Here is a 12,852-nt window from a genome sequence, read left to right on the forward strand (position 1 = left end):
TAAAAAATAAAGTAAAAATAGCTAGCACAAGACTAGGTAATACTATTAGCAGGTAAGTAAACCGTATAAAAAACAAAATAGAACACTCTTATTTACAGGTATTGCACATGGTTACATCAGTATTGCACATGTTCAGGGCTAGCAGTGTTTGTTGTAGAGTCTGACATCAGCAGGACCTGTGAAACCTCTCCCTCACACAGCGAGGGTGGATCAGTCTCTCACTGATGCTGCTGCTCCAGCAGGTCACACCGTACAGGAGGGCTGATGCCACCACAGAGTCGTAGAAGGTCTTCAGGAGTGGCCCTGTCACTCCAAAAGACCTGAGTCTCCTCAGGAGGTAGAGCCGACTCTGGCTCTTCCTGTACAGTGCGTCTGTGTTATGAGTCCAGTCCAGTTTGTGGTTCAGATGAACACCCAGGTACTTGTATGAGTCCACTCTCTCAATGTCCCGTCCCTGGATGTTCACTGGTGAGGGGGCAGTGGGGTGGCGTCTGCGGAAATCCACCACCATCTCCTTGGTCTTCCCCGCGTTGATGAGGAGGTGGTTCCGCTGACACCAGTCCACAAAGTCCTGCTCCAGTCCTCTGTACTCCGCGTCATCGTCGTCCGTGATGAGTCCGATGATGGCAGAGTCGTCAGAGAACTTCTGCAGGACACAGCTGTCCGTGTCATGTCTGAAGTCTGCAGTGTAAAGGGTGAAGATGATGGCACAACCTTCTGAGCCTTTTGTTTATTGATGATGATGATGATGATGATGACGATGATGATGATGATGATAGAGAAGACGCTGAACTTTGTTTCAGTTTTTATTTCATGTCGATTAATTATTATGTCAGTAATTACAAAGATATGAACCATAAACATCTGTATTTTGACCGTTAAATTTAAACTTCTGTTTTAGAAATCAAAATGGCTGCTCAGGGTAATAGTTATTCAAAGGGAAATATGTATTTATTTATTTAATTTGATGTATAGTATAATATATTGAGGATTTGTTGAAACGGTGTGTGGAATTTGTTTTATTTTTGTACATGTAAAAACATTTCATTATTTAATTGGTGAAATTAATATATGAATTGCTTATTTGATCAAATCCGTGCCATAAAAAGACGCTTCCCCCTTTTCTTCTTCATGTGGGAGACTGAGGAAATGATGTAACTGACACAAAAGAAAGCAGAAAAGTGAAATTGAACTTTCACAGGACAGTTTTTAAAAAAAAAAAAATTATAAAATATTTGGCATAAAATGTTTTGTTCTTTCACCAGACTTTATTATATTTGCATCTGAAAGTTTCTTCACTTTGATGCATCTCATTTTGAATCTAGAAGCTACTGTTGTTAGCCTTATTAACTGTTTCTCTCCTCACAAACAGGAGTCCGGCTTGCGCCCTCTGCTGGAGCGATTGATACCCAGAGATCACGGCTCAGGTTTCATACATACTGTACACACCATTCATGAAAAACAATGTTGTAATGCCTTGAAGTATGTTTAAAGTAACTTTTAAAAACTGTTTTTTAAAAGTTTATAACCACAACTGAACCTGTGTGACCAGAAGCTTAAGCTGCAGATGGAGTCACATGTTCTGACCATGGCTCTAGGCTCCTCCTCCTCCAGGGTTCCAGTGTCACTGAGGGGCAGTAGAGGGCAGTAGAGGACAGTAGAGGACAGCAGAGGACAGTAGAGGCAGTAGAGGACAGCAGAGGGGCAGCAGAGGGCAGTAGAGGGCAGTAGAGGGCAGTAGAGGGCAGTAGAGGGCAGTAGAGGTCAGCAGAGGACAGTCGAGGGCAGTAGAGGACAGTAGAGGGCAGCAGAGGGGCAGTAGAGGACAGTAGAGGGCAGCAGAGGGGCAGTAGAGGACAGTAGACAGTAGAGGACAGTAGAGGGCAGCAGAGGGGCAGTAGAGGACAGTGGACAGTAGAGGACAGTAGAGGGCAGCAGAGGGGCAGTAGAGGACAGTGGACAGCAGAGGGGCAGCAGAGGGCAGCAGAGGGCAGTAGAGGGCAGGTAGAGGGCAGTAGAGGTCAGCAGAGGGCAGTAGAGGGCAGTAGAGGTCAGCAGAGGGCAGTAGAGGGCAGTAGAGGTCAGCAGAGGGCAGTAGAGGGTAGCAGAGGGCAGTAGAGGGCAGCAGAGGGCAGCAGAGGACAGTAGCGTAACATTGTACTCAAGTAAGATATTGTTTCATCAAAATATTAGTGGACCAAAGTCAAATTTAAGATAAGATAAGATAAGATTTAATGGACTAAAGTAAATATATCAGTACAATATGGTGTATGTACTCCAAGAAGTCACTGTAGTTTTATTATGTAGGATTTATTTGGGCCACAGCAGAAAGGAGTTGGCACGGAGTCATTTGGGAGTTAATTGTGAATCAACAAAACATGTAATTTCCAAGTACTTTTCTGTTTTTAAAACTCTGTCCAAAAGGGAAACATAATTTCCAGATGACAAAGATTATAAATGAAATGCTTAGTCACTAGCTGCATCCTGTATTTTTATTTTTTTTGTACAATGCAGAGATGTTAAACCAGTGTCATTTCAGCTGCAAATAAAAAACAAAAATAAATGGATTTATGGCAAAAGTAGAAAATTGGCAAACACTTTTTTTTTTTTTTAATTTAGCAAGATTTACAATAATTACATTTGTTTATTATGTATTTGTTTACAATGGTCATTTCAATCGATTTGTGATTACATTTTCCCCCATGAATATTCAGCACAAATTTAAATTCTTTTTGCAATTTATTTCTCTTTTTTGTAACAATAATTGAGGTAATGTTTTATTTATGCATTTATTTGAACGATTTTAGTAGATTTTGTGACAGCCATTTCAGTGCAATTTCCAGCTTTGAATTATTACATTGCAAACATTAAGAACATGTATTTCTCTTAAATACCGTTGTTTAATTTGTGGCTTGCAACAGAGTGAGTTTTGGCTAAATGCGTGTAATGGCATTTAAACTGTAAGTAAACATTAGATTTTCAGTAAAATTAGCTTTGTAAATTGGCAACTCCAAAAAAAGGGAATTTGAAAAAAATAAAAACCCGGTACAGACGGATTCAAAAATGGACAGACGTTCAAACATGACATTTAAAGGTTCACCGCTTAATCAAACGTTCTTTTTCCAAAACGAATTAACCATATTTAACTAAGCTCCCCTAGGAAAAAGACAAAACATGAAAGTTGAAAATAAAGGCACCTCTTTGATCTCATTAATCTATATGCAAATCATATGTAAATTATGCCCACAACAATAAAAGCCTCAAATGATGGCACTCATTTCAAAATAAAAGCATGAGGAAAAATTTAAAAAGACAATAATTAGCAAAATTTTCTTCATTTATACAGAAAGTGCTATCAGCCACCAGCAAAGAGAACCAGCAATTAAAAATGAAATGAACATTTCCAAATAAAATCCTTCATGTGAATAAAGCGTTTTTATCCATCTATGAAGTGCTTTTTAAAGTGCAATTTAATTCCATTTTAGGTAAATTGATGAATACAGAAACAAGTGGAGTTCAAATCGACAAAAAAAATATTTTCAGACCTGGTGTAGTTGTAGGAGCAATTTGTAAATAAGTAATGTGGACATAGATGCATTACTTTTACTTGATATTAAAGGTTTATTTATTGAGGATTAAGAGAAATCGTTTAGATTTTAAAGCCATTTGTCAACCCTAATTACATCAGACCATTTAAAAATAACAATTTATAGTTCAAAAATGAACCATTTGATTTAAGGCGAGACACTGAAGGGGAAAAAAACTTTAATTCCTGTTAATGTCAATTTGAAAAGGTGAAAAATGATAGAGCGATATGTACAGATATGCATTTTGTTTGAGTAGTTGAGTAAACTAGATATGATTGAAAACTGGCACATTTTTACACATTGTTTGCTACTTTACGGGAGAAACATTTTTTAGAATACAGCCGTTGAAGTTACAATGATGAAACAAAATAGTTAAACATCTTAAGCTGCAGATTGAACAATGTTGTCGTTTCTACATGAAGGATTTTATGCTGAGAGGGCAAAACTCGCCTTACAGTTGAATATAAACGTTACTGGGATATTTTAAAAGATTTTTCTAATTTAATTCATCTTTCATCTACAATTTGAAATGTATTCGTTTGGTCAAACCTCCATTATTGTTAATGAGTTTTTAATGGCTGGTCCTCCCGAGCTGAGCAAATCAAAAACATGCGACGGATGAACAAAATCAAATACAGGAAGTGATCAGTGATTGAGAACCTGCACAATAAGTCTCAGAAGTTGCGTATTTAAATAGACCGATTTAGTTTGTGTCTACGGTTCCTATGGCGATGGTTTTAGGAAGCGGGCTTCTTCAGGTCGCGGATTTGTTTGATTAGATAGGTTTTCTCGTCGTTGAATTGTTCGTCGTCCGTCCGATCTTTCTGAAAGTTGGACAGGAAGTCGATGAGTTTCGTTTGGTTCTTCAGGAGGATGTCCACAATCGGCTGGGTCTTGTTTGGGTTTGCTACAAAAACCTGCAAAAAAGTATTTAAAAAAAAAGGATGAGAAACATTGAAAAGAGGCACAGAAGAGGGACTCGAGGCCTACGAGAGATTCATGAGTTGACAGATTATTTTATTTGGATTAAAAGGATTTACCGCAGCAGAAAGGAGAAGACGGAGTGAGAGCAAATCAATCATTTATGCTTCTATTTTTACAATTCAATGGGTTTTTTACTAGTGCTTTTCTGTACAAAAGAGTGGTTTGTAAGAGTTGGTATCAGAGCGGTCAGAGGAACAGACCTTGAATACGTGGAACGCCTCAAACTGAATGTTGGCGCTTTTGTCTCGGAGCAGGTTCATCATGAGTTTCAGATTCTCTGTTCTGCTGATGTATCGTGTCATCACCGTGAAGTTATGTCTGTCCAACAACAACTCGCCCAGAAGCTGAAGAGCAAATAACAAAACAGACTGGTGTTAGTCCCTGGTTTAGTCTCAGGACAGGAAGAGAAGTAAGTTTACCTTTAGAGACTGTCGTTTGGTGACGTAGTTTTCAGAATGAAGCAGTTTTTCGTAATTTGCAAACACCTGGGGGGAAAAAAGTGAATTCCAATGTAAAATATTTGACAAATATTATAAACTATTATGGAATATATTTATACTTTCTGATTCTAAATAAGTTTAGAAATTCCACTCACTTCGTCATAGTTTTTTTCTAGGAAATCTGCCACTAGAACTTTATGTCTCGTCAGTAGATCCTAAAAGAAACCAGATTTTAAACAAATTGAATTATATATATAAAAAAAAAAGAAATCCCCACTTTAATCCTCCCGCTTGTACCTTGAACGTGGCGAAGGCGTCGGAGGCGATGTCAAACGTGGACATCTCGACGTAGTGGAAGAACCTGTGGAACTCCTCTTTGGACTGGAGCACGATTTTAGCCAGAGCCTCGTGACGGATGCACTCCCTCAACATGATGCCACAGTTCAGAGCCACCTGCGGGGTCTCATATCTGCACCAGAGAGAGGACAGGGTTAGACCGGGGTCTCATATCTGCACCAGAGAGAGGACAGGGTCAGACCGGGGTCTCATATCTGCACCAGAGAGAGGACAGGGTCAGACCGGGGTCTCATATCTGCACCAGAGAGAGGACAGGGTCAGACCGGGGTCTCATATCTGCACCAGAGAGAGGACAGGGTCAGACCGGGGTCTCATATCTGCACCAGAGAGAGGACAGGGTCAGACCGGGGTCTCATATCTGCACCAGAGAGAGGACAGGGTCAGACCGGGGTCTCATATCTGCACCAGAGAGAGGACAGGGTCAGACCGGGGTCTCATATCTGCACCAGAGAGAGGACAGGGTCAGACCGGGGTCTCATATCTGCACCAGAGAGAGGACAGGGTCAGACCGGGGTCTCATATCTGCACCAGAGAGAGGACAGGGTTAGACCGGGGTCTCATATCTGCACCAGAGAGAGGACAGGGTCAGACCGGGGTCTCATATCTGCACCAGAGAGAGGACAGGGTCAGACCGGGGTCTCATATCTGCACCAGAGAGAGGACAGGGTTAGACCGGGGTCTCATATCTGCACCAGAGAGAGGACAGGGTCAGACCGGGGTTGGTTTGACCGGGGGTTGGACCGGGGAATGGTGTTAGTACAGGTTTAGACCAGACACAGGTACAGAAGTTGGTTCAGTCGTAGTTCGGTCCCTGGTCTGGTCCCAGTCCTGGTCCCAGTCCTGGTCCCAGTCCTGGTCCCAGTCCTGGTGCCAGTCCTGGTTCTTACCCTCGCAGCAGGATGAAGAGCACCTCGCTGTGGGAGCAGAAGTACTCTACTGTGGGGCTCCTGGTCCCGATCTGTCTCCTCAGGATGTTATTGAAGATCTGACACACATCCTTCTTACCCTGGGAAATACAACAAAAAAACTAAGTTTGTAGAGTTTCCGCTAACACCAACTAAACACTTACTGTGGCACTTAAACGTTTTATGTAATTCATTTTTATACATTAATAACACAACTCCTATTTATGCGGGTAAACAAGAGAACCTACAGAGTGTGTGGCTCCAGGATTAAACCAGGAACTAAACTGGATTAACCCAGGAACTAAACCAGACGAAACCATTCTTCAGTGTCTCTGGGACGATCCCGTCTGGAGCAGAGGACCTGATCCTGGTTAAGAGTGCCTGACTTTATTGTGGTCTTCTTAGGTTGACCGGGTAGAAGCAGTTGCAATAGAAGTTGTTGCATCAGTAAAAGTATCAGTAGCATAAGCAGCAGTACCTCAAAGTCTATGAGCTGCAGGTGCTCCACGAGGCTGAGGAGCAGCCCGCTGGTGTACAGCTCCTGAGCCAGCTGCGCCACGGTCTCAGTGTGCGGCTCTTTATCGTTACTGCCGTACAAGATGTCCTTCATGGACACCAGGCATTTAGACACCTCCTCCGACGCCTGCGGGAAAGACAGAGGAATATTCAGGCTGCCACCATTCTTCAAATGATCGTGATTAATTGACAATGTCGTTGACAATGATTTGATGACGTTGTGATTGATTTGATTGTTAAGCGTTATCTAGACTGTACAGACTTTAAAACATGCCAAAAGACCTTTTTATAAGATGCCAGAATTTTTTAATCATGATTTTTATTAACAATACAGTGAACCCTCGCTATAACGCGGTTCACTTTTCACGGTCTCGCTGCTTCACGGATTTGCATCATGCATTGTGTTCTGCATTCTGATTGGCTAAACAGTCTCTCCGCGTCTTCTCTACCTGTGTGTCAATAACATTACACCATTATTGACACCCACAATGTCGACAAAACGTTCTGCACCGACAAAGGTGTTAGTCCAAATGATAACTCCACTTTAGATTTGGTTCATTTATTTAGCGAACACCACGTTCGCGTTAGCAACACAACAATGTCTCCCTCGGTCCCACCCAGACATGTAATACAGGTAAACAGAACAGTATCGCCCCCTAGCGGTCAGGCATGAGAAGTGAAACTTAAGAAACTAACAAAAGGCATTTGCGGTCGGGCCCAAAAGGCAGAGGAAGATGAAACTATCGCAGAAAAGGTTCAACTTAAAACAACAACAAACATTTATACAGTACTTTTATTTGTTAAACAAATGCTTGGGCCTGTAAAAAGGTTTTGTTCCTTGCTTTCAATGTTTTATGGAGTATTTCATTGTATAATAACTGTAAAAAAATAAAGGTTTCTACTTCACGGATTTTGCCTGTTGCGGGTTCTTTTTGGAACGTAACCCCCGCGATAAACGAGGGTTCACTGTATACTTTTTTTGTCAAGTAGCCTTCAGTCACCTTTGAAAAAAAATAAAAAACCTTGATATAGTTACAAATGCGTTTTTAAAATCTCAATTTACGATATAAATGATCGTTTGACAAGTCGACCACTAAAACAGTTACAGCCCAAGGAAATATTAAAATCAATGTATTTGGACACCTCTGAAGCCCGATGGAAAGACAGGGAAAAAATGTAACTAACATATTAAAAAATAGACATAGTTCATTGTAAAACTATAAAGTTGAAGAAAGGATCTTTGACCTGGTTTGGACCTGATTTAGTCCCGTTCTCATTCATGGTGCTGATAACTTTAACAGAGGAGTGTCAGAACATCACAAACTCCAGTCAACTCTCACATTCACTCAATATTTAATCAGCAGAACTAAACCAGGACTGAACCAGGATTAAACCAGGACTGAACCAGGATTAAACCAAGACTGAACCAGGATTAAACCAAGACTGAACCAGGATTAAACCAAGACTGAACCAGGATTAAACCAAGACTGAACCAGGATTAAACCAAGATTGAACCAGGATTAAACCAAGACTGAACCAGGATTAAACCAAGACTGAACCAGGATTAAACCAGGACTGAACCAGGATTAAACCAAGACTGAACCAGGATTAAACCAAGACTGAACCAGGATTAAACCAACCCTGGAACAAATCAGGCCTGAATGTGTATTTAAACCAAGCCTTTGCTAGCACTAAACTAACGGTAAACCAATTCTAAACCAGGACCAGACTTCACCAGGCCAGAACTAGGATCAAATCAGGGACTAAACCGGGACTAAACCCTGATCCAAACCCGGACTCACCTTGTCGGCCTTCTTCTCCTGCTTGACCAGGATGTTGAGGTTCTCCTTGAGGATCTTCACGATCTCAATCGGACTCTTGTGGGACTTTCCGAACAGCGGCATGTTGGACCTTCACAATAAAAGCACTCTGGACCTGGAACAGAAATGTGTTTTATTTGTTTGTTGTATGATTCCTGTTACAATAATCACAAACTATAATGGTTATTAGTTTGTAGGACTGTAAAGGTTAATGGATTAATCGTGAGCAGCCTACATCAAAGTAATCGTATTCATTTTTAGCCATTGTTACATCATTGTCAAAGAAAAGTAAACAAGTTCATTTGTCTTTGTTGCAGAGGGTATTTTGGAATGTGTTTTAGAGTCTGTAGAGTCAAGATAACAATGACCGGTACAATCATCAAAATACAAAAGTCAATGTTTATCGTAGTCACAATAAGAAATATAAATTCTGCAGTTTTCTATTTAAGTCTAATGTGCAAGTCTTGTGTGTTTGTTCGTTTGTTTTAGCGTTGATTTAAAGAGAAACATATTTTTTTGCATTCGAACCTTTTAGTGCATTTTGATGCTAGTGTTTAAAATGAATACCTTTAACTGTAATAAGTTGTAGTAGCAGTAGTAATGGTAATAGTGGCAGTAGTAATAGTACTTGGCCTAACAAATGTTTAGCCTCGTTACTGTTAACTCCGTTTAGAGAATTAAAGGGATGTGCTTGCCCCATGTGAGTTAAAATCCGACTCTTGGCAATGTGCTGCATGTCACGTGTGTTTTTCAGGATGAAGGGTGAGGAACATGTGCTCAGAGGTGGAAGGCAGGTAAAGAATTTGATAACTTTCTTGATCTCGTTCCTTTATTTTGGCACATAATTTTGAGGTTGATTTGCTCAACAACAAATCACTTTAGGACAAATAAGATGTACTTGTGTGCACTGTACAGGTGACAAGGGCCTAAAAAGAGGCTAAAACCAGGGTGCAAACCAGGACTGAAGCAGGCGCTAAGCCAGAGACTAAACCAAAAGTCCTCATCTAGTCCAGGTTTAGTCCCGACATTGATATGGGGTGTGTCAATTTGAACAGAGGAATTTAATAACTCGAACATTGGTTTAAATCAGAGTGTTAACAATAAATCGGGACGGCAGAGGGTGCTCTTATTTTGAAGGGGAGCTGTAGATGACAGATAGGTGTGACAGTCTGATCTGACTCATTCTACTCTCACATACTTCAAATATCCAAGAACTACATAAAGGATTTACTCTCTAATAAGGCAAGACACCACAGGCAAGTTTGCCTTCATGTCGTATAAACTTTAAAGTGTCCAATCAGCACCTAAAGAGGTCTTATCATTTTATTTAAGCAACACTATTTGGGACATTGTTAAGTTTAAAGGCCGTTTTCTGATAAAATATTTTTGTCAAGATTTTTATTTGTTTACTCAAGGACAATTTCCTCTTTTAAATGTTTATGTATCTAATATGTAACACACTAACACTGTAAGAAATTTAAACCAGGCTCCATCAATTTTTCATTAGCCATTTTGAGACATTAAATGCCAGATTTTTGTATAAATATTATGTTACATGATGAAAAACTTGTACACAAAATACACATTTATACAAGCAAAGATGGGAAAGTGTCTTGCCAAACAACACAAGTGAGCAAAATAATCTACCACCTGAATCCAGCCAGAAACACAATGACTTCTGTAAACAGTGCTCTATAAATAAATGGGTGTAATCCCGTTTGTCCAGGAGTGTTCAGTCGTAGAAAAAGATTCAGTTGTATCATCTGGTTTCAAAAGTGAACCATGTCAAATGCACATATTGTACTAGAACTGCAACAATTAGTCAGAATAATTAGATTAAATAGACGAATCGACTACAAAAATAACAGTTATCAGTTGTCAGGCGACTGTACAGACTTTAAAATCTACGCCAGACGTTTTATCACAAAGACACCGGAATCGTTGGAACCAAACGCCAACAAATAATAAACAATTTGTGATTAAAACTGAAAAAGTAAAAGATTCTCCATCAAAAAGCCTTCAGTCAGCATATTTTTACCTTTATAAATACATTTTCAGACCTTTAATTTAGGGTCAATCTAAATAACTGCTAATTCTTAGACATTTTAACTTGAAATACTTTTTTAATTTACATTGACATCCACTTAGTGTGTTGTGTCGCAAAAATACAAATTGATGTACAAGTAATTATGTTATTTTGTTGTGTAATTTTAAATAATTGTTTGGAGTAGTTTTAAATATGACAAACATTCCAAATATTTCTCAGAGTAATCCTATTGTCACTAAGAATCCAAGCACACGTGAACATTTCATTGCCATTACACACAAAACAAATGACAGTTTGGTGACGTGGCAAATAAAATGTATAACCTTTAAACAGTTAAACAGTGATAGTAAACACTCTAAAGACGAGTAGGAAGTCACATGATACAGTTCAGACCTGATAAAGTTCAGAGTTCCAGGATAAACAAAGACAAAACCATCTAAAAACAAGAGTAAATTAGACTGTATTATAGCATAAACTAACGATTATTTCAGTAATTAACAATCAGTAGTCAAACGATTATCACTATAGTACATTTGACAGTTTTCAAATTATTTTTTTTTAATTTAGTGGGACACTTGGTTATTTCTAGTTAACTTAGATTCCATTTAACGAGTCAACCTTCAAATTTCACGCAAGCATTTGCAATTAAGTCGTCCAAACCAACTTGTATTCTCTGCTGTGATTCCGCATTCCTCTCACGCTAAAACGCTATTATTGTGAAAAGCCGTGACCGGACGCACAATCGTTTCCCCCTTGCGCCTTTGCAAAGTACCGTAGCAATGCCACTACAAGCGCAACACAAACGCGAATTAAAGGGCGTGAATCTGGACTCGCGCGTACATCGTGAAGTTCTCTGTCGAAACGAAATAAAGTTGTTGTTTTGGTCGGTGCGTAAACAGCCCGTGGGTTGCACCCGTCCAAACACTCCCAGGCACTGTGGACCGGAGGCTACACGCCTGTCCTCCGGGCTACGCGCACGGTCCCGAGCCCTTTACACGCCAAAAACTACGCCGCAAACCCGCCGCTTAAAGTGCACTTCCCGGACCGCGTCATAACCATCAAAGTCCGCTCCTTTGCGCTGTCAGTCCCGCGTGTGAAGTTCTATCCGCCTGTCAAGGGCACAGTTCCGCCGCGCAGGGCCGGGGGGGGGGGAAGCTCCGTGGTCCCGGGGTGGGGAGAGCGGGGAGGAAACGGGTACTTACAGCGGGGAGAGGGCTTCACACTCGTCGGTGCCCCGGGGTCCGTGGGTCAGCGGAGAGCGGTGGGTTCGGGCGAAAACGCAGCGAGGAATCCGCGGAGAAACGTCTCGCGCTTGTGTCCATCGGTGTCGCTCCAGCCGTGTGTGTGCGTGAAGTTGGAGGCGAGCAGGCGCGGCGCGGCATCCGGTGCGCGGTTTGGAGAGTAAAAGCACACAGAGGGGAAGGCGAGACAAGCGGAAATAAGATGACAAGGGCTGCGTTAATTTGTCTATTTTGAATGAACAATAATGAAAACAATATATTTATAATCAAAAAGGGCACGCATGCTGTACTGAGATCTAGCTCTAGAGTTAAATAGTTAAATGACTATAGTGGTATTTTATTAATCGTTGTGATCACCATCTGGATTGTGTAAAATGCATGCCGAAAGACCTTTTTATAACAACGACAGTGTTATTAAATCTAAATGGCAAATAAAATAAAAATAAACAATGTCAGATTTTCATCGATAATTATATTTATTCATACATGTTGGGAGGTTGGGAGTTTGGGAAGTTTTCAGAGCTATAGTTTGGATGAGTACACGGACACTGTGACGTCATACATTAGATTCTGTGAGGACAGCATTATACCAACACACACCGATGTCACTTTCAATAATGATAAAGCCTGGTTCACACTCAAACTGAGGCAGTTAAGGCGGCAGGAGGAGGCGGAGCACAGGGCGAGTGACAGAGAGCGCTACAAAGAGGCCAAGTATGGATTTAGCAGGGAGGTGTCCAGAGCTAGATCTTAGAACAGCCCTTTTTGATTCTAAATATAATTGTTTTCATTGTTGTTCATCGTATGTTGCACTAAAGCAAGGTCCTATGTTATGGCAATAAAACTTTTCTGACTCTGATATTCTAAAACTTCAAAATGGCAGTGGTTATAACACAAAGTGACTTCTTCATTCAGAATATTTTGCATCCTCCAGCAAGATACTTTGCCCATTCTG

At 40.6% G+C, this 12,852-nt stretch overlaps 1 protein-coding gene across 1 annotated transcript; it reads right to left on the minus strand.

Annotated features, from left to right (window-relative positions):
• Positions 1 to 3,214: 3,214 nt before the first annotated feature.
• On the minus strand, positions 3,215 to 11,984 carry cab39l (calcium binding protein 39-like). Its single transcript, XM_072446168.1, has 9 exons — positions 11,859 to 11,984; positions 8,592 to 8,724; positions 6,752 to 6,916; positions 6,256 to 6,374; positions 5,309 to 5,480; positions 5,167 to 5,226; positions 4,991 to 5,056; positions 4,772 to 4,915; positions 3,215 to 4,504 (listed from the first exon to the last, which is right to left on the minus strand). The coding sequence occupies exons 2-9, from the start codon at positions 8,691 to 8,693 to the stop codon at positions 4,325 to 4,327; spliced, it is 1,008 nt and encodes a 335-aa protein (XP_072302269.1). The 5' UTR covers positions 8,694 to 8,724; positions 11,859 to 11,984; the 3' UTR covers positions 3,215 to 4,324.
• Positions 11,985 to 12,852: the final 868 nt, after the last annotated feature.

This window comes from Eucyclogobius newberryi, unplaced genomic scaffold (genome assembly GCF_026437365.1).
Source record: "Eucyclogobius newberryi isolate DKJ021-1_F unplaced genomic scaffold, fEucNew1.0.hap1 SCAF_1, whole genome shotgun sequence".
Taxonomy (NCBI): Eukaryota; Metazoa; Chordata; class Actinopteri; order Gobiiformes; family Gobiidae; genus Eucyclogobius; species Eucyclogobius newberryi.

What these genes read in the sequence shown, in the direction of transcription:
- cab39l (XM_072446168.1), bottom strand. Translation starts at nt 8,693, where the DNA reads ATGCCGCTGTTCGGAAAGTCCCACAAGAGTCCGATTGAGATCGTGAAG. An exon ending in TGCAGCTCATAGACTTTGAG is followed by an intron (nt 6,375 to 6,751) that starts GTACTGCTGCTT and finishes TGTATTTCCCAG; the next exon opens with GGTAAGAAGGATGTGTGTCA. An exon ending in CCAAACGACAGTCTCTAAAG is followed by an intron (nt 4,916 to 4,990) that starts GTAAACTTACTT and finishes TTTGCTCTTCAG; the next exon opens with CTTCTGGGCGAGTTGTTGTT.